Genomic DNA, 26773 nt, shown 5'->3' on the forward strand with positions numbered 1-26773 from the left:
AGCTGATGCTGAGTTGTCATTTTACTGTCCCAACCTTTCCTTGTCCCTGCCATCTGCCCTAAGACATGCAGCTGAAGCATCCTGGAACATAGGAACACAGGGAGGGAAGGAGGGAGGGAAGGAGGAAGAGTAAGGGAGGGAGATGTAAAGATGTAGAGCGAACTGTCGAGTGGCCAGGAAGTGGCCCTATTGTTTTCAGGGTCACCTAGCTTTTCCTTTCAGAGCCACCAGAGGTCTGTTCTCTCCCCTCAGGCTGTACATCTTAAATAAACAAAACTCCTTGTCGCCACAAACAGTATCTTGTCTGATTTCCTCCTTCGTCTAAAAAGGACTGACAAAAGGATTTATATTTTAGATAAACAAATCGAGGTGTGGCGCCTGGCAAGCATACTAACTAAACTACACTTCCACACACACACACACACACACACACACACACACACGACAAGAGGCAAAAGCCGATATCAAACAAGATTATCTGATTACCCACTAGAGCCATATCTATACTAACAGAACATCTATTTGCAAAAGAAGCAGGTTTGACTGGTTTCTTACAGTTTCACTTATGAATGCACAATGGTAGTTACATTTTAAAATATGACATATTGCTCATAAGTCGCATTTTACCTCTTCCTGGTTTGGCACTGCTGAGTGACAGTATTGCCTCTGACCAGGTCTGCTGTGCCATTGGACAGAGAGGAGCAATGGTAGGCGGGAGGGAGCACACCTTAGTTACAAAGTTACCCATTAACTTGTCCTTCTGGGAAGCAGCTGCAGAGCACACCTCGTTCAACCTTTGCACAACATTTCTCCATTTTGCAAAAGAAAATGTAGTTAATGCTGATGTGAAATGTGAGAGTGGACAGACAGCAGGTGAATTCGCTGAAGCAGGAGGAAACTACACAGACAGGTGACCAGGTAAGACTGATCGTGTACAGACCGTGTTGTACTGTGTAAAAATCATATGACTATCTTGACTTCTTGTTAGGTTATAGCTTATCTTGTGAACTGAACTGACTGCAATGATTACAAATCCTGTTGTAAAATGTCACAATGTACTTAAAAGGGGCTTTGAAGATGAGTTACAATTGCCCAATTCTCAGATATATTCACAGGTATTTACAGTAAGAGCTACTTGACTGGCTCTGATATAATTCTGAACACAGCAACGATAGAAATGATCACCTGTAGCAGTTGATGAAGGCCATTCTTTCTCAATATAGAAAAGACACATAGCCAAACTGTTTAACTTTTCTGGTAGCCAAACCATTTCCCGCACCTGTTGCATGTTGGCCACTTGCTGTTTTCACCCAAAACACTAAGGCACCATCAGCAGCTTGTTCAATCTTCTCACTCTCTAAGAAAAACACATTCAGACCTGCCGTATTTATTTAGCCTAATAAAGGAACCAGGTGCTATCTCTGAATATAAAATACCACAGTGTGTGGTCATGATGCAGATTATGTAGTGTGTTGTTTTATTAGCCTAACATTAACGTTAGCTTTTACTCATTGTGTCCCTGTGGCTTCTCTGTTGACACTGCCATTATTCCAGAGCTGAAAGGCAAAAACCAAGCATGACATTTTAGGGCACTACTTAAGCTATTATGACCATGCTTCAATTAAAAGGGAAAACACAAGTACAATTGGTTAATCATTATTCAAAGGTATAGTTTTCATACCAAAATATCTTACACAGGCTCTGTGAGCTTGAGTTACAGTGTGAGTTAAATAACCCCACTCATAAACAATGTCTCTGCCAGCTGTGTTTTAACTCACTGCACAATCAGACCTTATGCCATTATCCTTGACAAACAATGGCAGAGCCTGACTCCTCCACGCATTTTCAAAGCAAGACAAAAATACAGACCTTGGCAGTGGGATAAGAGGGAGGCTTGCTGCATGTTGCTCTCTGGATTATTGGGGTGAGGGTCAACTGAAGGACGACTCTTTGATTTTCTGTGAATATCTATGATTGTCTTAGCCAGAGAGAGGGAGATGTTAGTCAAGTGTGATTGGATGATTATATGAAGCCAGAACATTTTGTAAGCGGTTTTCAAAATCTACTTGAATGTAGTACCATTAAATTTGTTTTAGGCTGTTTGTTGTTGAGGTTCAATGATGGGAGAGGAAGTCTGATAGATTTTATTATGTATTACACTATTATTGCTAATACTAATGCATAATGTGTAAGTATTATTTTACTGTTGTAGCTGGTCGACACTTATAAGACCAGTGTGTAACATTTGGGACGATCTACTGGCAGAAATGGCATATAATATTCATAGATACGTTTTAATTAGTGTATAATCATCTGGAAATAGGAATCATTGTGTTTTTGTTATTTTACCTTACCATTTTTATCTAGAGAGAAAGTGGGTCGTTTTCCAAGTCCACCATGTTGAGCCACCATGTTTCTACAGTGGCCCAGAACAGACAAACTAAAAACTGGCTCTCGATAGTGCTGTTCGTGTTTTTTGTTCATTTTGTGGCAAATGTAGTTTAGTAGTTTCATGTTTGGATGGGGAAGGTGAAGCGAGAGAGTTGCAATCTGCAGCTACAGCTTAATCCTACAGACTGATCTACTTGATTATATGTATGTATATATATATATACAAACCTACATTATATACAGTCCAGTTTAGGGTCCAGGTCTTCTCCAGTGGGTCATAAGAAATCTGAGAAGTCTTGAGATGATTACTGGGGCAAGAAAGAAGCAAAAAGAAGGTTCTGTTACACAAATGTGTATTGATTTTGTTTTGTAGTTGTTGTTTGGTGAAATATTGGACCCTTTGGCCTCCAATTCATCTGATAAGTAACATTTGGAAAATCACTTGTAAGCACTACAAACAACTCATTACATTTGAAGCGTGAAGGGGGCCTCAACCAGACAAATAAATAAAAAGTACAATGGTTATCTCCCAATGTAATATAATAGAAGTTGCGTAAAGTAGAGAACTCATGTACAAGTACCTCAAAATTGTACTTAAGCACAGTACTTCAGTAAATGTAGCCTACCTCCACCACTCTCAGCCAGCATAATCAAATTTCCAACCATAAAATAGCTTACAGTTAATTTGTCTGTTCAAAGGAATGGGATCACAGTTCATGAGCAGAACATGATTTTGATGTTTAATTCAGTTTGATGACAGAAAGAACATTTTACCCCCTCTGGCCGTCATTAGTGTTTATAAACTGACACTCGACTCACAATTTGGAGCACTGGGACAAAGAATGACTAAGAAAAACTGACTCCTCTCCTATTCTCTAATATTCAAGTACATATTATTGCAGACAAAGATGCAAATGTAACCTCTTGTACATGCATGTTCACATACAGTACAGCTCACAAACACTTGTCTACATCTGACACACATTTCCCGCTCCCAGGCTTCTCCTCTATAGCTCCCGGTCCTGTGCTGCTTGGTGTGTATATTTTGTTTTGCTATGCCTGTGTGTGAGGACAGAACAGGAAGAGATAAAGGCAGCCCCGTCAGTGTGTTTACAGCCAACACTGCTGAAGAGAATAGCTGTAGAAGACGAAAAGGAAGAGGCCTAATGACTGGCGCTAAGCAGCCGGACCCCTCTTGCTGTGAAAAGTCACCTCAGAGCCAAGACAGACACAGAGAGAAATATACAATTCTTAATCTAGACTGCAACAGAATGCTACAACCACCTTTTGGACAAAGGAAGAAATGCGTATAAGATTCTAAATGACTTTTATGTGTTTTCAAGACTGGGGAGCCATCATTTCAGCACATCAAACAAAAGTGCAGCCTAGTGTTAGTTTAGTTTGTTTGTTTTTTCCCAAGTTATCCAACTGCACAATTCAAGTCAATGAAAAACTAAATGGATATTTGTCAAAACATATAGGCATATTTTAACAGAAAGATCTATGTTAGGCTCACCCCATACCATACAGATCGATCAGTGTGAACAATAAGTCCACATTTGTGATTTACAAGGCAAAATAATATCAGGCTATCAGCTTTAATATAATAAGCATATTTCCAAATAGCTATTCCTTTCTGTACACATATTCTGCATTTGCATAGGAACCTCTTCTGCCCATTGCAAACCGGCTTAGCAAGTGTGCAAATCAAAGACACATATATAGTCATTACGTTTACTTTGTAAATTAATCTAAAATCTAAGAAATGTCCTTTAAAAGCATGACCTTGTACGTTCCAAAGTAAACAATACAGGAAACATCAAAAATGCAGGCGCTAGCAAGGCATGTTAAACATAAACTACAGTTAGTGCACACTGAACTTGTCTGACTGCATCCTCACAGCTCTACTATAAACACAGGAAGTCTACCTGTAGACTCGCGCATGCAAATCTGGCAACTTGCAAATAGCTGTACACAAAGATCCTCTCTCTTTCAAACACAAGTTTCTATCATAGGCTTTTATTTGCATTCAGAACAACACTGATGCTTTTGATTTCAGCTCGCACACACTACAGCAAGTGAAAGGGTAGAGTACTTGAATCCATCGTGATACTATTATTTATTTATTTATATTACAATTTAAGGAATAGTTTATCCTTACGTATTTGCTTTATTCGCCAGCTTAGCTTAGCAGGAAGACTGGAAACAGGGGAAAGTGCTCAAGTGGCTCGGTCCAGAGGATACACCTACCAGTACTTCTACACTAACTAAATAATATCTTGTTTGCTCCGTACAAAAACTGAAGTGTAAAAACAACAAATTGCTCTTTTATGGAAGGAAGTGGGGTTTTTTGGCTCGCATCAGTTGCCAGGCAACCAGCAGAGACTTGAGGAAGTAAGTAGTTACTTTGGTTTTTGTTTGATTTAACAAACAAGATAGAATGTATTGGTTAGTGAGCTTTACTGGTGCCGGTAGGGGAGATTTATCATCTTTCAACAGAGACAGGCTAGCTGTTTTCTCCTGTTTCTAGTGTTTGTGCTAAGCTAAGCTAAGCTAAGCCAACTAGCACTGCCAAAACAGTAAATAAATTTAGCTTCAAAACCCATGTTGATCATATTTGATAGCATTTCGCGTCTACATTGCCTTTACACATTTGGGCATGTGGCATGACAACATGAAATTTCATTAAAAAGCTTGTAAACACATTATGTCCAGTAGGCTTTCTTTTATTGTCCTTGTTCATGAGAATCATGAAGGTATGTGGCTCCTGTATTGTGGGAAGCTGTGACGCATGCATGGTCAGATTCTTTCTCACACACACGCACACGCATGCACGCACACACACACACCAATTGGTGATTTTACCAGTGTTTTGTGCCAGCTAGACCTACCGGGAAAGGTCCTAGTATGTGGGACTTCCTGTTTGCGACACTTTTCCTGTTGTGGATGATCTCCTCCTGAGCTCCTGACAGCTTGTACTCAATTATGACTTCTGGATTTAGAGGATTCCAGCAGCGTCTGCTTTTTATGATGACACTGTCACTCTTCATACATACTAAGTGAAATATTTAGGTCATTTGATTGTTCAAGTTCTTTTTGTGTGACTCAGTCATGAAATATGCATTTGCCAGCACAAAGAGTCCAAAAGAATTCAAAGCCATAATGCACATGGGATAAAGGGGCATTGTAGTTAACTGATATTCTACATAACTCAAAAGCAGATCTTTTTTCTTTTTGCAAGATGCCTTTGTTGTTTGTTCATACTGATTTAACTCACTATTTTTCTTTCACACTTTCTCTAAAGCCTCATGTGACTGCAGCAAGAGGACACCGGCCCATATTTCAACTCATACATAGGGTGATAATGCTGCCACCACCTTCCACTTGTTACTGAACCAAGGAGTCCCCTGTCACTCAACCTTGCCACCTAGTGGAGCTCTGAAGGTTTAACTCCCTCCTGGTCAACAGAAATCTTCCAGCCAACTACCTCCCTCATCTGGAGAGATGCCTACCCTGCAACACCCTCAGATCCTATTTATTTTTTATCTTCTGAAGACAACACAACACTAACCAGTTTTGCACAATATCAAACATCGGTTGGTGAAGTAATTAAAACCTCTTATTCAGTTTCAAGTGTCTGCTGGATCTTGCAGAAAGAGAAGCTCCCAATTAGCAAGTCACAAAAGAACAAGATATAAGATATATATGTGATATACACCCATGATCCATGGTTTCAGGCTAGAGTTAATGGTGCCCAAGAGCAAGAGACAAGTCTCATCCAACAAGAGGCAAACTGAGCCACACAGGAGAAGCCACACCCCAAAAGAGACTGCACAAACAAGAGCAAAGCCAGATGGAACTATCATCATATGGCACGACATTTGCAACTACACCAACAACGCAGAATGGTAAGAATTCAAAGACAAAAAAATGGTAAATACAGCCTGGTTTGAGGTGGGACTGAGCTGACATTGGGTATTTAGGTGCTTTCCACAATGACAAGGATGAAAACACCAGTCCACGATCAAACCAGGAGGTTGCTTCATGATCCTAAAATTGGCAGATTAAGCAGGATGTGATTAATTTTTCTCTCTTGCAGACACTCTGACAAGCCCGAGAGGCAAATATACCTCTCACAAATGGGAGTTCCTGGTGGCCGTCCTGGTCACATCCATCTCTCTGGCCATTCTTGTCGCCCTTCTGGCTAAATGCCAGGTGGTTCGGCGTTACCTGGCCAGCTACCGGCACACACGGCTGAGGGAGACAGACACTGTTAGCCACTGTGACTCATCAGGTTTGTTGTGTGCCCATAAAACATACTTTAATATCATAAACCTAAAATTTCTTTGTGCAGCGGGTAAAAATGCTGCTTTCTTTGACACTCAGACACAGAGTGTACAGCCTGTTTGTATTCAGCATTGAAAACAGAGGTGGTTCACAGATAATGACCATAAACATGTAGGAGCGATGAACCTTTCTAAACCTCTTCCCTTGGTTAGACAAGAGGCGATGCATTTTGTTTTACAGAGGTAGCACCAATATTAAGTCAGGAATAAATATTCGAAGCAGAAAACATAAAAACAACAATAAAAAGTCTCCTTGTTGCCATAGTGTGTTTGGCAACTGTCACTAACCAATATTTTTATATTAACAATCAAATAAGTGTAGTATAATGTATAAGTGTAATGTGAAATGTGACGCTTAACAAACAGAGAATTATCATCCAATTATTCAGTTATTCCCCTAAGCCTTATGGAGCATTTTAGTGTCTGCCCAGCACCAAATAGTAGACAGATAAAGTCAGTAACTGTGTGTGTACAGAAGCAACTGTTTTGTCTTTACAACTTTATATGGTGATGTCAATGTTTTGCTGCTCCCACGTGGCCAAAAATATCAGCAAGGGTGTGGCTAACATCAAGAACAATAAATCTTCGTGCTCATTATGTAACTGTAATGTCATGTCCACACAGTTTTTTTGCACAATGTGCCTAGGCCTAAAAAAGAGAAACAGGAAGAGACGATACATATGCTTTCTACAGTGAAGTCTGTATTTGCAAGAAAAATGCTACAGTCAAAAACTAATGGGAACATTTCGAAAGGATAGAAAATGTGATAGCATCAATGCTGATTATCTTTCAGACACACTCCCTTCTTGTGAGCAGATAAAACAATAATCATTGAAAGCTCATTTGGGAGTAAAATGTCTGTCAAACCTCATCTGACCACACAAATCCAGTTCATTAGTCACTGTTAAAGCAGCTTCAGGCTGTAGGCTACATCAATGTGACATTACACAGCTAGACAGCTAGAATGACACACACGACTTATCTTTAAATGATTGTTGGTCCTAACGCAGTACGACTCTTGTGTTTCTACTACTGCTTCCAGGCCTGGATGTGGAATTTGCCATGCACGGAGGACGTGGAATTAACCCTCACTCTTTGCCTCCTGTGTGCGAGGAAGATGACGACGGCTTCATCGAGGACAACTACATCCCGGCCAGTGAGAGAGCGAGGGCTGAAAGAGCAGCGGAGATCATGGAGGACACAGAGGAAGAGATGGATGAAATCGAATTTACCATCGCTTAATACGACGGCTGTGTAAACTCCCTTAGCCACCAATTCCACTCCACTCCTTTCCTTTGAGGAAGATTCATATTGTCCATCACAAAATGGGTACTTGGTAAACATTGGGTAAGTTTAGGAAAGCATAAAAATGTAAATACCAGCACACAGGATGACTTAATGCAAGGTGCATTATCATGGCAGTTTCTTAATGTGCAATCCATCCATAAAGTATCCATAAAAGCCCTCATAAAAGAGCATTTCAGTATATACTTACTGTAGAACAGTGAATATAAGTACTATTCATCATGCCTTATTTGTCAGTATATTGGCATTAAAAGAGATTAAAAGGTATTTTGTAAATATGAACATTAACCAACCACCTATGTATCTGTTAAAAGTTTTTGGCTAGGCTGATTGGTTAGTTGATTTGACAGCACAGATTGTGTACAATATCTACGTACAATTTGGACAGTAGTGCTTCAGTTTGCTTTGTTTTATGAATGAGCGGCGAGCATGAGAGTATACTGGAATATCACCGATGACTGAGTTGAGACTGAGCTTTATGAGAGGAAAGTACAATTTAAATGTTTATCTTGTGTCGTTACACCATCACTGTACAATGTGATTTTTGTGTGAGGTTACTTTCAAGGACTTCTTAAGCCTTTTACAGATTTTCTAATGTCCTCAGAAAAGGTACAACTGCTGCTACATATAAAAAGTAGGCCAGCTCAATTATAGTAACAGCATTAGCCTACTTGTAATTAGTTACTTCCTACTTAACTGCTATCTTTAGAATAGTAACAATGGAGGTTTTTCACAGCTGCCATTTTAACATGAAAGAGTAGGGTAAACACAGGTGTTATGATACTAATTAGGGTTCTCGTCCATTCACAACAAACCGAGTCAGGATGTTGTTATAATGCATGTTGGCTCACTGGAAATGCTCTGCTATACTAAATGGAATGGGGCCTTAATTAGTAACATTGGTAGTGGAGTTTATCCTACTATTTCATGTCAAAATGGCTGCTGTGAAAAAGGTCTACAGTCTTGGGGCTGTGCAAGAACCCTGACTACCTTCAAGCAAACTCTGTAAAAAATGATAAACAGTGTGATCTGAGTAAAAATAAAAATGTTCACTTCAACTGTTTGCACAAGTCAAATCTTTTTTTTTTTTTTTTTTTTATCCAAACAATGGATGTAACTTTTGAGGACTAGTTTCTCCACCATTTGGTCTCGACTGTGGTTTGCCTCATTGGTCACAAAGTGGAATCATCACACTCACCTTTCTTTTTAAACTTTACAACACTGGCATCAACAACAGTAATTAAGCTTGACACCGTGTCCCGAAAAGAGGCCTGGGGCGTTTCGGATCCTCTGAGACCATGCAGCTGATGAGAGCGGTCTGACAGGTCTGTGTGGAGCTGTCAGGCAAAGGCTCCCACCCGGAAACACAGCGGGTCAAGTTCACACAGACGAGCCGGAGCGAAACCGGAACCATCGCGATTCTGCTTTCAAAATAAAAGTGCAGAATTTGAAATTGTTAGCTCTAACACAAACTAAAACAAACTAACACCCCTCAATATAAGTTGGTATCTGCTATCCTCAAATGAAAGTAGACTAGTGGAGTAAAGTACAAACATTTGATTTATTTACGTAAAAGTACAAATACTCCATTACAAGTCAAAGTCCAGCATTTCAAATTTTACTTAAAAGGACAGAAATATTTGCAATAAAATGTGTTTGATGTTTCCAAAGTACTTTTGATGCATTAACATATGAGGAGTACTTAAAACTGCAGCTCCTCCCAGTGCTCCTAATGCCATTTGCAAGAATCCACCTGAACGAAAACAACCAATCAGAGCCAAGAAAGATAGTTGACTGACATTCCCAGGTTGTCAGATACAGACGCTTTAGGAATGAGACTCAACAATCTAACAACTATCTCCAAGCCTCCATCCCAAAGCGTCTTTCTCTGATTGGTTGTTTTCGTCCAGGCCTGGTGGATTCTTACAAATGGCATTAGGAGCACTAGAGGAACTTGATTTCTTCACAGATTATCTGTCTCACGTACTACTGTCAGGAAAGTGTCAGCAAATATGACAAAAAGTAATTTTTTTATAAAAGTTAACTACTGCAGCTTTAAATGTCCAAGGTGGAGCAAACTTTAACTGCTTTAATATTTAATCTTTTACAATACAACGTTTTTTAAAATTAATTTATAGATTTTGTATGTAAAATCTAATCTACAAAGTAACTGTCGCTGTGAAATTAATGTGGAGTAAAAAGTGTTTCCACTGCGTAAAAGTATAATGGTGAAAAGTTAAAAAGTAGAATGATATAAGTTTGCTCAAGTGAAGCACACGTTTCCCTAAAATAACTAAAATGCGTTTAACTTTTTTTTTAAAAATTGATATTAGTTGAATTAAAATAAAAAATAAAAAATAAAAAAAATCCCAGCCCCTCACAGCCGGAAGTTGTATTTGTTGTACTGCAGTTAACTTGATACTCGTGTCCGGAAAAACAGCGAGTTGCAGTTAAACGCAGCGACTGAAGAGAGTGGAGGAGAGGAGGAAGGAGGATGATGGGAGCGAGTTTTATCCCCTTTGAGTGACCCATATCTTACAGTAGACCCAGATATTATCTAGACTAGTTCTTGTTCTCGAGGATTTTTCTCCACCAACATGTCGGCGTCTGCGATATTTATCCTCGACCTGAAGGGAAAGGTAAGTTTGTAGCGACTTGTTGTGGCGGGGGAAGTTGACATTAAAGGTTATCAACGAAGCACCTGCTACAACAAAAATAGTATGTTAGCTTATGTAAAGTACAGAAATGTTTCGAAATTAAACGATATTTAGATTATTTTTTAAAAGTGGACTGTAGCAGCTGTCCATAATATACCAGAATACTTCCATTTCCTGACAAATACAGGATACTTTTAATGCTGTCTGCCCTGTAGCCCTCATGTAAGGGCAGTCAGGAAGAGACGCTCAACTTGCTAAACTCGTTTCTCCAATGTTCAGTATACACAGAGGGCTTGTTCTCCTGCAGCGACACAGCTTTATTCTACAGGATGTGTCCTATTTCCAAAGTTTTAAACTTTACTTTTTGTAGCCCCGATAAGTTTGTGTCTTACTTAATTTGCTGAATTAAAAAAGAAATATTGCCAAAATTGTGTCCGGGCAAGAGGTTGACATACATTAGAAGTGCATATTAAGAGGCATAACTTTATTTAAGACACTTGGGCTACATTATTTAGTGTTGGAACTATTAGTTGATTAAGCAGTTCATTGATTGACAGAATATTAATGCCATTATCTGGTCCCCAGCCCTCTCACATGTTCTGCAACTTTTGCCTGTATTATTTAAGTCTGCAACTAACAGTTTTTTAAGAAAGCAATCAACTAATCTGCCAGTTATTTTCTTAATGAATGGTTCGCCCTATAAAATGTCAGAAAATGTCTTTTTAGTTTCTTGAAATGGCCACCACTTTGGTCCAGACTGAAATGTCTATATATAACCATTAAACGGCTTACCATGTAATTTGGTAGTCATTTCTAGGTTTGTAATGATACACTCAACTGACAGTTTGATACAAGGCGTGAAATGTCCATGAACACGCCCCAAGGCACAAAGTGATGTCTTCAAATTGCTTCTTTTGTTTGGCCAACAGTCCCAAACCCAAAGATATTCAGTTAACCACCACACATCTGAGAAACCCAGCAATTAGTCACCTTTGATTTAGATAGTTTTTTGCATTTTGGCTTAAAATGATTAATCTCTCTATCAAAAGTTAGTTGTTCTCTTTGGGTTTTGGACTATTTGTCAGAAAAAAACAAGCAACAAGGATTCTTAGGGGCACATTTTCACAATTTCCTGACATTTACCATAAAGCCCAAACCATTAACTGAGAGAGTAATTGTCAGTTTAATCTATCATGAAACTAACCCTCAGTTGCAGCTCTAATAGTGTCTGAAAATGAACACCATTAAAAAAAAAAGAAGCGGTCTGAAGTCTCAAATCAAAGCATTTGAATCTTCATGTACGTATTCTTTAGAGTGGGATGAATAAAAGAGGACACAGAATTTTCACAGTTTCTTACGTCATCAGGTTTTACATCTAAACCTCACAGGGTTAATTTATTTGAAGGCAAGAAAAGGAATTGCTGAAGAAGCCTCATGCTTGACAATACCCATCAGGGAAAAGGATCAGTCCCTCATAGCCTGGATGTCTGATTGTACAGATTAAAGGTTTTCTCTTTTCTCTCTTTCTTTATCTATCTATCTCTGCCCGGGGGCAAGTCAGACGCTCCTCACCTTCAGTCCTCTCCCTCCCTCTGTGCTGACCAGGTGACCAGGCCCTCTGTCCTCTATTACAGCAGTGAAAGCAGGAAAATCAGCTGTTGTATTAAAAATACACTTAACTAGATGGCAGAAGAGGGTGAAAATATTCAAAATGACACCATAGATAAAACATAATTGAATAAGCAAACTCGTGGACATCAACAAACAGAAATTGTGTACTTGTAGACAAGTCACTTCACACACATTTCTAGACACAGCTGAGAGCTACTGCAGAAGCCAGTTTCCACCTCTGCCCTTTATCCCTCCACCCTCATCTCCCCCTCTTCTTAAGTTTTAGCTCCTGGGCACTAGACCGCACACTGATGGCGGCTGGGACCGGCTATGTAGACTGAAATGTCAGACTATTGAAATCAGCATGGCATCATTTGTCCCAGTGCTTCCCAGTAGATTTTTTTTAATAAGAGAACATGTTAAAGCAGAAGTTTTGGGTTGTCATGAGTAGCAGCACATTGATCATCACAGCGGTGGTTCCAGAGGAAATACAGCTCTCATGTTTGTATTTCGCTTCTTTTTTTTTTTGTCAGAGGAAGTACATATTCATCAACATTAGAGTGTAAATGTGTCCGACTCATTTTCAGAAGTTTAGTCAAATCAGATTCTTTTGAGTTTCTTGAAATGGCCACCACTTTGGTCCAGACTGAAATATCTATATAGAACCATTAAATGGCTTGCCATACAGTTTGATAGATATTTCTAGGTCAACTGACAGTATGATACAATTCATGATATTGGGTTGACCACATGATTTTCAAGATGAGGTTGAAGACAAATTATGACTGAAAAAGATTCCTTCCAATAGATCTTCTCTAATATTTTATTTATCAAACTGAAGAATATATTATGAGTTGAGGAATAAACTGTGATACAACACTTCCTTTTCTTTGTAAAAGTGAAAGTGAAAGTAAAACCCTGTCAACTGCAGAAAGGGGCATCCCGATTCATTTTTCATCCCATCGATTTGAATCTTTACATGTTTGTATGCGACTTAACTGCCTTGTGATATACTGTTACATCCCTAGACATTTGTGGTGCCCAGAGGATACATCCTCATGACTTTGGTGATCCCCTGACTTTCCATGTAACCACATCATCAAGTCCAAAGTTCAATCTGTCCAATACTTTGATTTATGGCCAAATATCTGAAAAAAAACTAATGACATTACTGTACTGTTAAACATCAGCATGTTAACGTTGTCACTGTGAGCATGTTAGCATGCTGACGTTAGCATTTAGGCCGGTGCTCTGCTGTGCCAAAGTACAGCCCCGCAGAGCTGCCAGCATGGGTGTTGACACTTGGTTTTGTTGAATTGGAAACGTTGAGCAACAGTGAACCACTCGCTGCATATGAAAAGAGGCACTGTGACTATGCACAATGTTAAATGGTTGCAATTGATGGACCAACTCAGTGGCGTCTTTTTGCATTCTTCAGTGAGCCATTATTTTATCTACAAGTCAGCTACTGTGAACTCCCGACACCCCCGTCACTCTAAAATATCATCATTATCCTGCGATGTTTTCGCAGTGATAATGGAGTTGCGCTTTAAAATGTGTGCTGTCCAAACTGACAATAGCTTTGTGCATTTTTCTTTTTCTTTTTTGCCTTCCAGTGATACACTCCGGTGAGGGTTTTCTGGTTGCTATTTGCCTTCAGAGGTCAGCAGCGAGGGGTTCCTATTGATTTCACACATTGTAAACAGTCACCGATTGCCTTGTGTCCCAATAACAAAGTTCTGCTAAATCAGTATCGCTCGAAAGATTTTAAAGCCAGTGGTTTTAAAAGATTTGTTCTTTTTTTCAAAGGTAAAACAACAAAAATGGTAATTCTTCTAGACCAGTCTCTTTTTATGTGAACCCCTTTGAATGACTTCTCATGTTTGAATTGTATTATGTTGTTTTTTATTATTACTGTTTATATATAATTAGATTTTTAGGAATGTATTGCAGAGATGTAGAGTATAGTAATGATATTTATCAATAGGTGTTTGCAAATGCCAACACTACTTACCAGAATATGTTTTTATGAGACAGTAACTTGGGAGTAACACATTCACAGTAGAATTTAATGAGACCTGGATTATTAAGTAGCTGCGCTCTGCTTTGGGGCATAAAATATGCTAACTGTTTGTGTGAGGTGTTCTGTTTGAAGTGTTCTGCCTCTGCTGAATAAACGACGCTATCTGAGTTTTACCGGCACACATTTGAAAACCGACATGACAATGATATGCTGACTCTTAAATACCCTTAAGGTGAAACATAAGATACTCTAAAATCATCATTTTGATTGTCGCTGGGACATAATTGTCACAGCTTCCAGCCTCATACAGCATGTATTGTGGAAGGATAAACAAGCAAGCTGGAACCTGCCATAATATGTCACTGTGCTGTTCTCCTTACAGTCCGTTCTCATCTGTAGTTGGCTGACTGAAAAGCTTCTCAAAGAACACATAGCTGTTTGGCAAAGTAAAGTTAAACACATATCAGTATACCGACAGTGGGGAGTTAAAAAAAGTAGATTGGGTAAAAGTGCGGTCAATGATAAACTTACACGGCTCGTCATTATACATGTGTCTGATTTAATCTCAAGGAATTACTGGAACACAGTGATATTTTTACTTGATGATTCATGAAGTCTTAAGCAGAAATGAAACTTTAACTGTTGGTAAGGTCAGGACCCTGATGTTTGTACATTGGTGGCACCTTTGTAATGTTCTTTAGGCCCTCATTTAATGCAGTTTAGTGGGTTATAGATGAGTGTCTTGTTGTTGTTTTTTTTTTTTGTTCTTTTCACTTTTAGTTCCTCAATGGTGCAACTAAATATTATTGATCAAACATTTAGTCTACAAAATGTCAGAAAATAGCAAAAAACTATGACAATTTCTCTAGATAATGTTGTCAAATTGTTTATTTTACCCGGCCAACCGTCCAAAAACAATGGTATTATGTTTCCAGTCATGTATGACAGAGAAAAGAAACTTCTTCACTTTTGTAAATTGGACCAAAAAAAAAAAGGAAATATTGTTTTTGTTTAATTTTGCGTCCACTGACTCAGTGATTGTTTCAACACTAATTTCAAACCATTGTGAACTCTTTACTTGTTGATGACTTCAAGCCCATCAATATTGATTGCAGTATGTTCACAACATTCTGCATTCATAAATACTATTCAGGTAAATCTGTTGATCCTGTCCCGTCCTGAAGACAGACCTCTGATGAAATAATTGCACTCCTCAAATAACAGTTCTGAATAATTCGAAGAATAATTTTCTGTTTTCTGTTTCTCTATCAAAGTTTGCTTCCAGAACTGCAAAGTGAATCTCAGGATACTCCAGTATTACAGCTCTTTTTGATACAAAGATTTGTCTATACCTCATTCTCTCTCTCTGGTGACCTCTGAACTCTTTGCTCTGTGGGTTCAGACTCCTCTCACAGAAGCGGAGCAGTGGCCTGTTCATATCCTTCTTTTCTCCCTCAGATTACTTTACTTTCCTGGCATTTCCTTTTTTTTATTTCTTATTTCGTCCTGCCTTTGTTGTATCTGCCCCTGTGTGACCCCTGCACAACAGACTCCTCTATAATAGAAGGGGGTAGCTTTGTGCACATGTGTGTGTGTGTGTGTGTGTGTGTGTGTGTGTGTGTGTGTGTGTGTGTGTGTGTGTGTGTGTGTGTGTCATCTAGATCCCTCAAGCGTAGAAGCTTTGATCTCTTTCTGCACTTCACTGTGTGTCCGGACTCTAGCAAGACTGCTGACTCATCTAGTCATCTTGTGTAGGTGTGTGTGTGTGTGTGTTTTCTATTCAAATTGGAGGGTGTGGTTGTTTCTCACAGCTAAATGAAATTAATCTTGACAATATTGTTTGTAGATTATAAATGTTTTAACAGTCACAATTGTGACCTAATCTGAAGCCATGAGTCATAATACCTGATACTGATTAGACCTAAAGTATATGTGAAAATATTTTTTACATATATTTAAAAAAAAATGCAATTCTGTGATCCCTGAATGTGGGACTGTGCTACTGGCAGTGTAACTTGAGTTTCTGGGTCATTTTTTGTTGCTTGGACATGTGTTGTTCTTTTTCTTGTGTGTATTCCTTTCAGTGCATCCTCAATGCATTTTGTTTGCAGAAAGTGTTTGTTGAGTAAATGTCAGAATGTCAGTTTCTGAGATTCAAAGAAAGACAATGTTTGATATCGACTCAGCAATTTGCATTGACATTCAACAGTCATGAGGAGAAGTCCACTGAACAAAATGCAGAAATATCAAGTTCTCTACAGGATGCATGTAGTCACGGGAGGCTTTTTAGTAGTGGGAAAGGCTGCACAAGGACATGTCCACAAGTAATTGATTAGGTTGCTAGCATTTATAAGCCCACACTGATCTTTTATTATAGTCCGAACAGGTTCCTTCTCGTTTTAGACAGTTGTTGAAAGCCATTCTGGACGATGTAGGAACAGAAATATGACTTAAGAGTCTACAGTCTGTATACAGCCATGTTAGAGGTATTTTAGTTTAGAGAGTTAGCATGTTGACATTTGCACTAATTAGCAATAAAGACAAAACACAGCTGAGGCTAATAGAAATGTCAATTCATTCTGGGGGGGACATGTATGTATGGACAAAAACTGGAATAGCCTTGTTGACATTTCATTCCAAACCACAAAGGTCAGCCTCCTGGTTGTGTTGGAGCAGAAGTCAGGGGATCGCAATACCAGACTTTGGATTGGTTTTGCAATGCAGGTTCTTTTTATACTCTCTAATTGTTTCCATCCTGTTTTAGCAAAGAAAACCAGGAGAAAGTCCTCAGTCCCTGTTGAGCAAAGCATTTAGAGACTGGCTTGTGAGTCTATGGGATTACCAAAGTCAGTAGCATTCATCGTCTGAGGACCATGAATGTCTGTAAAAAATGTCATGGCAGTTGATCCAGTAGTTTTGAGATATTTCAGTCTGAACCAAAGTAGTGGAACAACGGACAGACTGACATTGCCATCCATATAGCCGTGCTTCTAGTATGGCTAAAACAATATTTGTGTGAAGTCTGCACACCTCTGTTTTCCATGATTTTAAACCCTTAGAAGAAGCCTCGCTAAAGTCTACATACGCTCCTGTTTCATGTTGAGATTCATCACTAGATATTGAAGTTGAAAACACAGTTTGCCCATTTCTTTGTGAGATGACCTGGGAAAATTGTGTCATTTCCATCCATGAGGTTGGAGTTTGTAGTCAGCCAGTGGTTTCTGAAGCATTTTGTTGTTCTGCTTAGCTTTGGTATCTTAGCCAAAAGCTATACATATTGAATGACTGGGTAGTGCCTCCATAATAATGTCTTCTGCCTTTTATATTTTGTTCTTTCCATTATGGATCCAGGTGCTGGTCTGTCGTAACTACATGGGGAACATGGACATGAACGAGATTGACCACTTTATGCCCATCCTAATGAAGAGAGAAGAGGAGGCTGAGATGACGCCTATGGTCAGCCATGGCTCCTCCCACTTCCTGTGGATCAAACACAGCAACCTTTACTGTATCCATTTGAGTTCATGTCATGTCAAGTATATTGTGCCTTGTTGTCTCTGTTGAAAATTTGCCTTTGCTGAAGATCTGAAGATGACTCTGAAGATAAATGTTGTTTTAAGCAGTTTACCATACATTCGTTTTTTACAGCATATAATAGATTTACAGCATCTCAAAGACCTGAATAGCCTCTATCCCTTAGTTGTCTCCAGCTCCATATGAAGTAGTTGAAAAATTAAACACAGATTGACTGTGATGTGTTATCCACTGTATATCCTCATTTCCTGATGTGAGAGCGGGCAGTCAAACTTCCTTACACATTATTAATTCAGCATGATATTGCAGTTGTGAGTAAGTGGTATTCCCAGTGCACTGCATCAGACAACTGAGCTGTTTTACCTCCCTGTGGCCATGTTCTCAATTGCTTGCCAGTGTGAGGCATTCTGCTAACTTTGTGTGTCATTGCATTCATCTCAATACCACCCACAGTTTCCAAAAAATTAAGTTGACTACACGTCTCCATTTTATCCAACAGTTTGCAGGTTTTTCAACTCATATGCTGTGTGCCCATTTGTCACTTGTCGATGTGCAGTTATTTCTTAACAATTCTTTCTTCAGTGGTGGCAATGACCAAGAAGAATGCCAATGCTGCTCTGGTGTTCTCCTTTCTTTATAAGATTATCCAGGTGCGTCTGTTTCCTGAGACTTTAGTCCATATCTTTAACTTCCTCTTGCTTATTGTGTTCAAAATGTGGTATCAACCCACCCAGCCAGGGTGAATTGTTGTCAAGTGATTACTGTACCTGCAGTGTAGACTGTTAATCAAAACTATGTTTGAGGTGGCAGAGTCAATTATTTTAATACCAATCATAAATGAGTATTTTCAGTCATCATAGTATGCATTTTCTGTGATTGTGATTTAATTATCACATGACCTGACTATATAGTACAAATACACCACTTATTTCAATGGTTTCCTTACTGCATATACGTGTTCAATGCTATTGAAGTATTGCTACTTTAATACAGCCAGCAGACTGCACGCATTTACACTTTCCTGAACAATACACGATTAAAAAACATGAAAGTGCAGCCAAACAACTTGCATATCATTTACCTCCTATAAAATAACGTGTGTCGAACTACGTCTGCATGTTTGTGTCCCTAGGTATTTAAGGAGTACTTTAAGGAACTTGAGGAGGAGAGTATTCGTGACAACTTTGTGACAGTGTACGAGCTGATGGACGAAGTGATGGACTTCGGTTTCCCTCAGACAACTGACAGCAAGATCCTACAAGAGTAAGAAAATGATTACACAACCAGTAACAGTCCATTATGCAGTAAGGATTGTAGTGTCTGAATGTGTAAGACATTCAAGGATTCAATGTAATTTAATTGTAATATACAGCAAAAGTTTGTATAATGAAATTCAGATTGTATTTCCCTTTAAGTTACTCATAAAACATATATATGTATATTTTATTATTATTGTTATTATTACTATTATTATATACAATGAAATTAATAAGTCATAACAATGAAAACATACTATTGAATGATGGAGTGCTGAGTTAAGGACCGCACAGGATTATCATGGAGTAGTGTGGTCTTGTGGGTATGGAGTGAGTGCCACAGGAGGAAACACCATCCAGAGGGACAGACTGACTGCTGCTCAGTGTAGCAGCAGGGGGTTACAAGTCTGAGGATCTGGTTGCAGTCAACTGCCACAAGATCAGCCAATAGCTAAACTCAGTTGCAACTGCCCTTTTGCACTAAAATGTCTGAATATGAGCAACCCCACTACATACCCATATAAATAGGGTTTGGGGTTTAGTTACTCTTTAAAAGTGAAGCAGTTTCTGCATAACTGGTCTTATCTAACTAAATCTTGTCAACAAAATGTTTGACATGACGAAACATGGATCAATGATGTGTGTTGGCACTGTGCTCTGGCATTTTGAGTATAACATTAGGGTTATAGTTTCAAACTCAAAGGCCGTAATTGCTGCACTCCAGTCTGATTTTAATGTAACCACATTAGCTCAAGTGGTACCTGTGTGGTCCATCAGGGAACAAAACACTGAGATAACAGCTTTCATCTCATACTGTAAGTGACCAGTAGAGATGGGAGTAAGAGCACATGATAATTCTGTTTGAAGTGCCATTGGCTTATTTGTTGTTCTTCATTCAACGAAACACAGCTGGCGACCAAAACTATAATGGCTTAACTTTATTCAGTGAGTGAACGGAAGCAACTATTATTCTTGGGTGCGTTTTATGTTTTGTGTTCACTGTGTACACAGGGTTGTTTTTGCCTTTTCCCTCCTCTTGGCTCCTCAGCTCAGAGAGATGTTTGTTTCTAGGCTCAATATTCACTTTACAGAAGCACGGTAACATGGGTTCTGTGTGCACATGACCAGCTTTGTTGCTAATTAATGGGGAACTATATATTTTAAATGTTCTAATTTGCATAGCATATGGTTTATTCTCATGGTTCAAAAGTGATTGGGCTTTTTTTTCTGGTAATATGTGATTGATGTTTAATTTTGTGTGCTGATGTTGCCAGTGTGTGCGTGTACAGTATGTGTGTTTGGTGTCTGAATAGGGCTGATAATTACCAGGCTCCTATTGGCACTCAGACACAATGACACCGTCAGCTGGACACACTCGAGACTCTCAGACAGAAAAGCCCTGCTCTTCTCCTCTCCAAGGAGACACACAAGTGTCATTTCTCTCTTGTACACACACACACACACACACATACACACACCCACAGTACACACACACACACATTCACTGTGTCTCACTGTCTGCAGGCTATTCCAGTTCTCTGACCTTTTAATACCTTGAGCACGACAAAAACACTTTCGTTTCTCTCACATTATAACACTAACTACCTGGTAAAGGTGTAAATGTGTAAACGTGTGTTTGGAAGTGTGGGCGAATGTCAGAGACTTAGAAAGTGAAACTGCAGTGCATGTGAATGTCTTCGTGTGTGTCTTCGTATGAGCCTTCACGCATGTGGGTGTGTGCGTGTGTGTTTGTTATGATTGCTATTGTTATGCTAATCTGTCAGTTTGCTGCCAACCCCCGCTTCCAGATCCTTTCATTAGCATTTCTGAGGAGAATCAGGGCAAAACAGAACAAACGGCAAAGCAACAAAACAACCCAACATCGACCCCAAGCCCACTTGTCGCCGCCTTTCATCTCTCAGCACTTTCAGATTTTGCTATGTGTCAACATGCATTCAAGACCCTCTAGGTGGGAGGAACTGGGACAGAAAACTAGGGAGAAAATGTTGCCTCAATCTGTCAATCAATCTAAAACTTGTTTATTTAACACCTTTTATTATTGACATTATATAGGAAATGTACAGTTGAACTGAAAACAAGACCCTTGTGTTTGTGCTTTGTATTTGTTCAGTAGGCTTTGATTGGTTTCATGGCCCACGCTTGAACAGTTAACTCACTTTAGAGTGGCTATAATTGATATTTTTAGAATAATGTGTCAAGTGACAGTGTGAAAAGGGATGGACCTAAAAAGAATTATCATAAAATGTCAGTGTTGTGGTCACAACTTCTTTCGGCTCTCCCCAAGTGGGACTGGTTTAGTCAGTGTTGTCAGTTAATGGGTTGAATTTCCCTGAGAAGTGCAAACTTTCAAGTCATGTCAGTTTTATTTAAATAGCCCAAAATTACAAATGTGTCTCTATGGGCTTCACAATCTGTACACCCTGTATCCCCAGGCCCTTGATATTCTTCCCTCGGGCTAACAGCAAATGTTGGTGTGACTAACTGATTTTTGCAATGTTGGTTACCAGGAGCCCAGTGCAATCTGGAAATAAGTATGGAGCAAGATAGACACAATATTAGTACCCACGCTGTTTGATTTGGGCATAACTACATGCAGCCCATCTCTCAAATTAGAAACATACATACCGCTCCTGCTGCTGTATTTAGTCAGCTGAAATGAAATGCCTCATACATACACATGAGGCATCACACATGAAATTGATGGTTACATTTCATTCCAAAATAAGCACCAAGATTTAACTGTGCCACCTTGTCTGCATTAACACAGTTTTAGTTGTGGCACTACTTCATTCACCTTGTTGCTGGCAGATTTTTTGGGGGCTACAGAATTTCCAAACAGATAGTTATTAAAATATCAGCAGATTCATGTGGGACATGTGGTCGGTACTCATTGACTTTGGGGTAAATGCTCAGGCCTGTGGGAGGAAAAAGGTGAGGGGCAACTGAAGCACTATAAAATATTAGTGTGTATTTCGGTTTGCACAATGGATGGAGTTGAATTTAAGTAGATCTAAGGCACATGGCTGCAAAACATCTGTATCCGGTCTTTTTGTTAATATTAGCCACTTCTCCAGAGTAGGTCTAAGTACAGGTCATCAGCACCAACAAAAAAACACCAACAGTGTCTAAAGCACTGTTATTTTTCTTTAAATGCCTGTCCAGGTTACTTTAAAAATCACCTGGCAGTCATTTGCAGGGTAATAACCTATGACTATTATTTATTTTTGTGTATATATAAATAAAGTTGTCAATTATAAAAACATGAAAAGAATTAATACCCCCAAAATAACTGTCCCTATTCCAGGGAACATTGGGTGGCATAAATTAGAAGACAGCTCCGCTGTGGAAACGAGGCCAGTGAGAAGTAAACAGTGACGGGGGGCAGGTGTTTTGGGTAAAAACAGTCGTGGTCACATGTTGTTTATCTGAGTACAGCTCCCTCCTATTCTCATGAGTCATTATGTCTCCCTGGATGCAGGATTGTTGGAACAAACTGGCTCTCTGGTTAACCTTAAGAAACAACCTGCAGTGCAGTACAGTGAATGAGGGGATCGATGGATCGATCAACAGATCAGAACAACAGACAAAACAAACTGATAAATATAATGTATGAATGGGGTGAATTGACGTGTTTTTGAGAACAGTCAAGGCTAGACGTTAATGGAGAATAGGACACTCACACTCATTATCAATCTAATTATATTTTCTACAGCTGCACCAGTCATCATTATTATGATAACAATGGTTCAACTGAATACATATAATTTGAAAAGAATTGCTCCCACCAGTTTTCTCTGGGCTCTATATAGTACTTTCTACTTTCACATTTAGCTCATTGTTTTGGTTTTTACTGCCTTTAATGTCTTGATTCACTCTCACTGTTCTCATTGGCATTGTTTCTAGGTGCGCAAAGCAGCTTTTTTTGTGAAAAAGCTCTAAAAACTGACTGTATGCTACTTGCCCATGTTTTTGGTTAATGTTAACATCTTCAGGATATCAATTTTTAAGTAATTCAGGGTTGTATTTACAGTTTGTACATTGGCTTTCAGTGACACAATAAGTATTCAAAACTTGGAGAAGTGTGCATCAGTTGTTTTTGTCTTCCTTTCAGAATTTGTACTACCTCAGATTTCAGTCTGAATGCACCACAAGGAAGGTGGTGGATATGCGCATACCTAAGTGGAGTTGAACTAGCCACAAAGGCTTTGCTCCAGTTGTTCAACTCAACTAAAGTTACCAGCTTTCATTTGAGCAATATCAGAGATTTTCCTAAATTGTACGGTATCTGTCATGTTATAAAAGGCATGTACAGTTTCAAAACTCATGTTGGATTAAGATTTCACTCCTAAAACTATTGGCAGCAATTCTACTTTTTTACTAAATGGTTTAATGAGCATCAAAACACTGAAAACCCTTATCCTATCTAGTCTATCTTAATCACTACATCTTAACCCATGTAAACACTGACTGAAGATTTGCCCCCATCAACAAAACTAAATTGAGAATATTTCTTAAAGAAAGGACTCCCATTAAAGGTTCAAACCTTTTAAGAATCCAAACCTATTAAAGGTGTTTTAGCATCTCCTGGTGGCTCAAAGCCCTTTAAGACCCTCAATGCTGGGGAGTGGGGGTTATTTGCCCAAGCCATACTTTGTTACATATCATGTAAACAAATCCATGTAAGTCACATTATTATCTATGGCCACAGTCACAATGGGTTTATGTAAATCTCCATTTTCCAATTACACCCATGAATAGTCTTCATACAACATAAATATCAAGCCTCTTTAATTTATTCACACTGGAATAGCTCATTTATTTTAAGTCATGAGGGGTAATTAATACAAAATATAAAAAACATTCCTCAAGAGAAATTGGGTTCATGTTGCAAACAAATAAAACATATTCTGTTTGTTGCCATTTACTATTTATATTTCTTCAGAGAAATTGGAAATTCTGTCTCCTTCTCAGGCATCTTAATAAGGACTATGACCTTTTCAGTTTTAAAACTATCCTGATGAATGTACTTCATGGGTTTTCAGGGGTTCCACTGAGCAGGATCACAGACTGAATTTGAAATTTGACGTTTCTCACAACTTCTTTCTGCCTTTGTCTGTTTCAGGTACATCACCCAGCAGGGTCATAAATTAGAGGTCGGGGCTCCTCGACCTCCTGCCACCGTCACCAACGCTGTGTCTTGGCGGTCAGAGGGCATCAAGTACAGGAAAAATGAAGTTTTCATGGACGTCATTGAGTCAGTAAATCTACTGGTGAGGACAGCTTTGTTTGTTGCTTTGTACTTTCTTAAAAAATATTCTCAAAAAGATTTGTCTCTACAAGGAGACAGAAAGAATCCCAGACTTGCGATGTTTGATGGTTCATTTTGTATTACTTCCATCATCTCTTATCAACCTATCGATGATATTTACTACGGTGGCATTTTACGGTTATTTAATGTTAGTAGAAAGCCTGAGCAATTTAAGGCTGCTTCCATTATCAAAATGAGGTTTTTATGGGCACAAATGGTCCAGTCACCTTGCTGGTGGGAATCATGCGTATCTTGCAAATACAGTATGTCCGTGGAGGTTTATCTCTTCATAAATATAACGTCCTTCATTTACAATCAGATATAATTGTGTAGTTAAGTGAAGTAGATTTTGCACACAGCAGTATGTTGCAGACTTCCTACAAAGGTGCAACATACTGTAGATAACTGCTAGAGAATGGTTTATTTATGTATTTATTTTTGGACATTATTCATTCAGTGGCGAGGATGGAAAGACTCTTCCAGCCCCAGTAAAATCTGTTAGGTTGTCAGGTATTTGCTTGTTTCTGAGCAAACTAAACACCATAAATCTAGATATTTTACCTGTGTTAAGAATATATTACTCTTAGTCTGCATAGCTAACAATGGTCTGCTGTCATCATTCATCATCAATAATTAGAAACTGGATATTTATATTAATGTATTTATTAGTTTTTAAATCAAATGTTTTCACATAACGGTCACAAGAAGCAAAACTACATATATATATATACATATAGAAAACACAAATCAGGAAGTCATGGATACATATGTCTGACTCATCCAGTCATATGCATATAAGATCTGTATCAGTTCTACATTCTTTATCGTCCATTGTTTTAACCATCTTCTAAAAGTGACATTCAATCATTTCAGTTCTGTTTAAAATAGATGGCCCCTTGAGGCTAAGTTGGTGTGTCAGTACTAAAATTGTCTTTCAAAACTTTGGAATGGTTTGACTCCTCCAAACAGTTTTCCTCTTTCCTTGAATTGAATTGCAAAGGAAGCTGTCTCAACAATCCTCTATTCTTTTGCAATAGAATATTTTGTGGTATTTATGTTTCATCATTGTGTGCAGTGGGGAGATACCTACTGTATACAGTTGTATATTCCAAAGCTTAGTCAGTAATTTAAGCAGACCAAATATATTAGGGCACATCGGGTTTTTCTGCAAGTCAGAATGAATACACTGACACTTTCAACTTTTGAAATGTTCTCTATCTACATATAATGTTGTAATAGCTGTAAAAGGTTCTGACTTTGTAAGGATGTTGTGAAATGTCCCCATGCATTGTTGCAATAAATACTATGACTGGGATAATTTGCTGGAAAGGTAGACATTGCATTATTATTTTAGACAATTATATTCTTCTAATTCTGTATAGTTATTATAGTTGCCTCCCCCTGACCTTATGTTGTCTAACACAATGTATTAATCACTACTCAGTGTGATAGTGTGATATTTTTAGTCTACATGAAAACCATTTAGAGAAAGAAAACAACTGAGGAATACAGACAAGGGCTCAGATTTCCTGCAGCTAAAGAAACAGAACAGATTTGCATTACATGCTGTGCCTTTTGAACTAAAAGGAAGAGAAATTACTTTCTTCTGAAATGTCATGTCCTTGAAGCAATACCTGAAGGACAACTCCACATACAGTTGCAGGTTTAGGTTGATGAGTCAAAGGGAAACTGGTGAGTTGTAGGCATTTAACCACTGCTGGGGAGCTACAGTTACCACTTCCTTTTCTGAGACCAGGGACTTTTTTTTATTGAATGTCTGCACAGGTTCTTCATCCTCTTTTACATTGACTCATTGCTCACATTTTCTACACTGCATACTGACAGCTTTTCAGTCATATCCCTCAGTCTGTGTGTATCTGCTAAGTGGCTTATCTGAGTATCAGTTGTTTGGTTTATTTCTCCCAGTTTATTAGGAGTCTTACTACTGAGCTGTAGAATATCATTATCAAAATAAAGTCACTTAAAGTGCACATTTCCATTTGCTAACAGTAAAGTTTGTGTATTTTCTGGTTAACTTTGGGCAGATTTGACTGTAAAGCTGATATCATAGCCAATAAAAAAAAACAGTGATCAGAATTCAGCTGTTCTCCAAGCATAAATGAATACTTCTCTTGTTTAATATAATGCTTTTCTCTTCTGTCTGTAGGTGAGCGCCAATGGCAGCGTCCTGCGGAGTGAAATAGTGGGCACTATCAAGCTCAAAGTGGTCCTGTCGGGGATGCCTGAACTCAGATTGGGCCTCAATGACAAAGTGCTGTTTGAAATCACAGGCAGTAAGTACCAGTGAGTCTGCCTCAGTG

General features: G+C 38.7%; 2 protein-coding genes across 4 annotated transcripts in view; both read left to right on the top strand.

Annotated features, from left to right (window-relative positions):
- The first annotated feature begins 704 nt into the window (after nucleotides 1-704).
- cunh1orf210 (chromosome unknown C1orf210 homolog) lies at nucleotides 705-9100 on the top strand. 2 transcript variants are annotated; one of them, XM_051375725.1, is made up of 4 exons: nucleotides 705-918; nucleotides 5696-6299; nucleotides 6491-6685; nucleotides 7780-9100. In XM_051375725.1, the coding sequence occupies exons 2-4, from the start codon at nucleotides 6245-6247 to the stop codon at nucleotides 7977-7979; spliced, it is 450 nt and encodes a 149-aa protein (XP_051231685.1). In that variant the 5' UTR covers nucleotides 705-918; nucleotides 5696-6244; the 3' UTR covers nucleotides 7980-9100. The 2 variants fall into 2 exon arrangements, with proteins under 2 accessions (XP_051231685.1, XP_051231686.1); XM_051375726.1 differs by lacking the exon at nucleotides 705-918 and adding an exon at nucleotides 4480-4785.
- Nucleotides 9101-10477: 1377 nt separating this feature from the next.
- The window catches only part of ap1m3 (adaptor related protein complex 1 subunit mu 3), a 30327-nt gene continuing 14031 nt past the window's right edge, over nucleotides 10478-26773 (top strand). The window contains exons 1-6 of one of the 2 annotated variants that reach the window (XM_051376051.1): nucleotides 10478-10681; nucleotides 17685-17841; nucleotides 18450-18517; nucleotides 19000-19130; nucleotides 24267-24414; nucleotides 26620-26746. In XM_051376051.1, the coding sequence (XP_051232011.1) occupies nucleotides 10640-10681; nucleotides 17685-17841; nucleotides 18450-18517; nucleotides 19000-19130; nucleotides 24267-24414; nucleotides 26620-26746 (673 nt within the window). In that variant the 5' untranslated portion in view covers nucleotides 10478-10639. Of the gene's footprint in view, nucleotides 10682-15994; nucleotides 16089-17684; nucleotides 17842-18449; nucleotides 18518-18999; nucleotides 19131-24266; nucleotides 24415-26619; nucleotides 26747-26773 lie in introns of those variants that run through there. The other variant, XM_051376052.1, reaches the window with a different exon arrangement.

The sequence above is a fragment of the Dicentrarchus labrax genome, unplaced genomic scaffold (assembly GCF_905237075.1).
Source record: "Dicentrarchus labrax unplaced genomic scaffold, dlabrax2021, whole genome shotgun sequence".
NCBI lineage: Eukaryota > Metazoa > Chordata > Actinopteri > Moronidae > Dicentrarchus > Dicentrarchus labrax.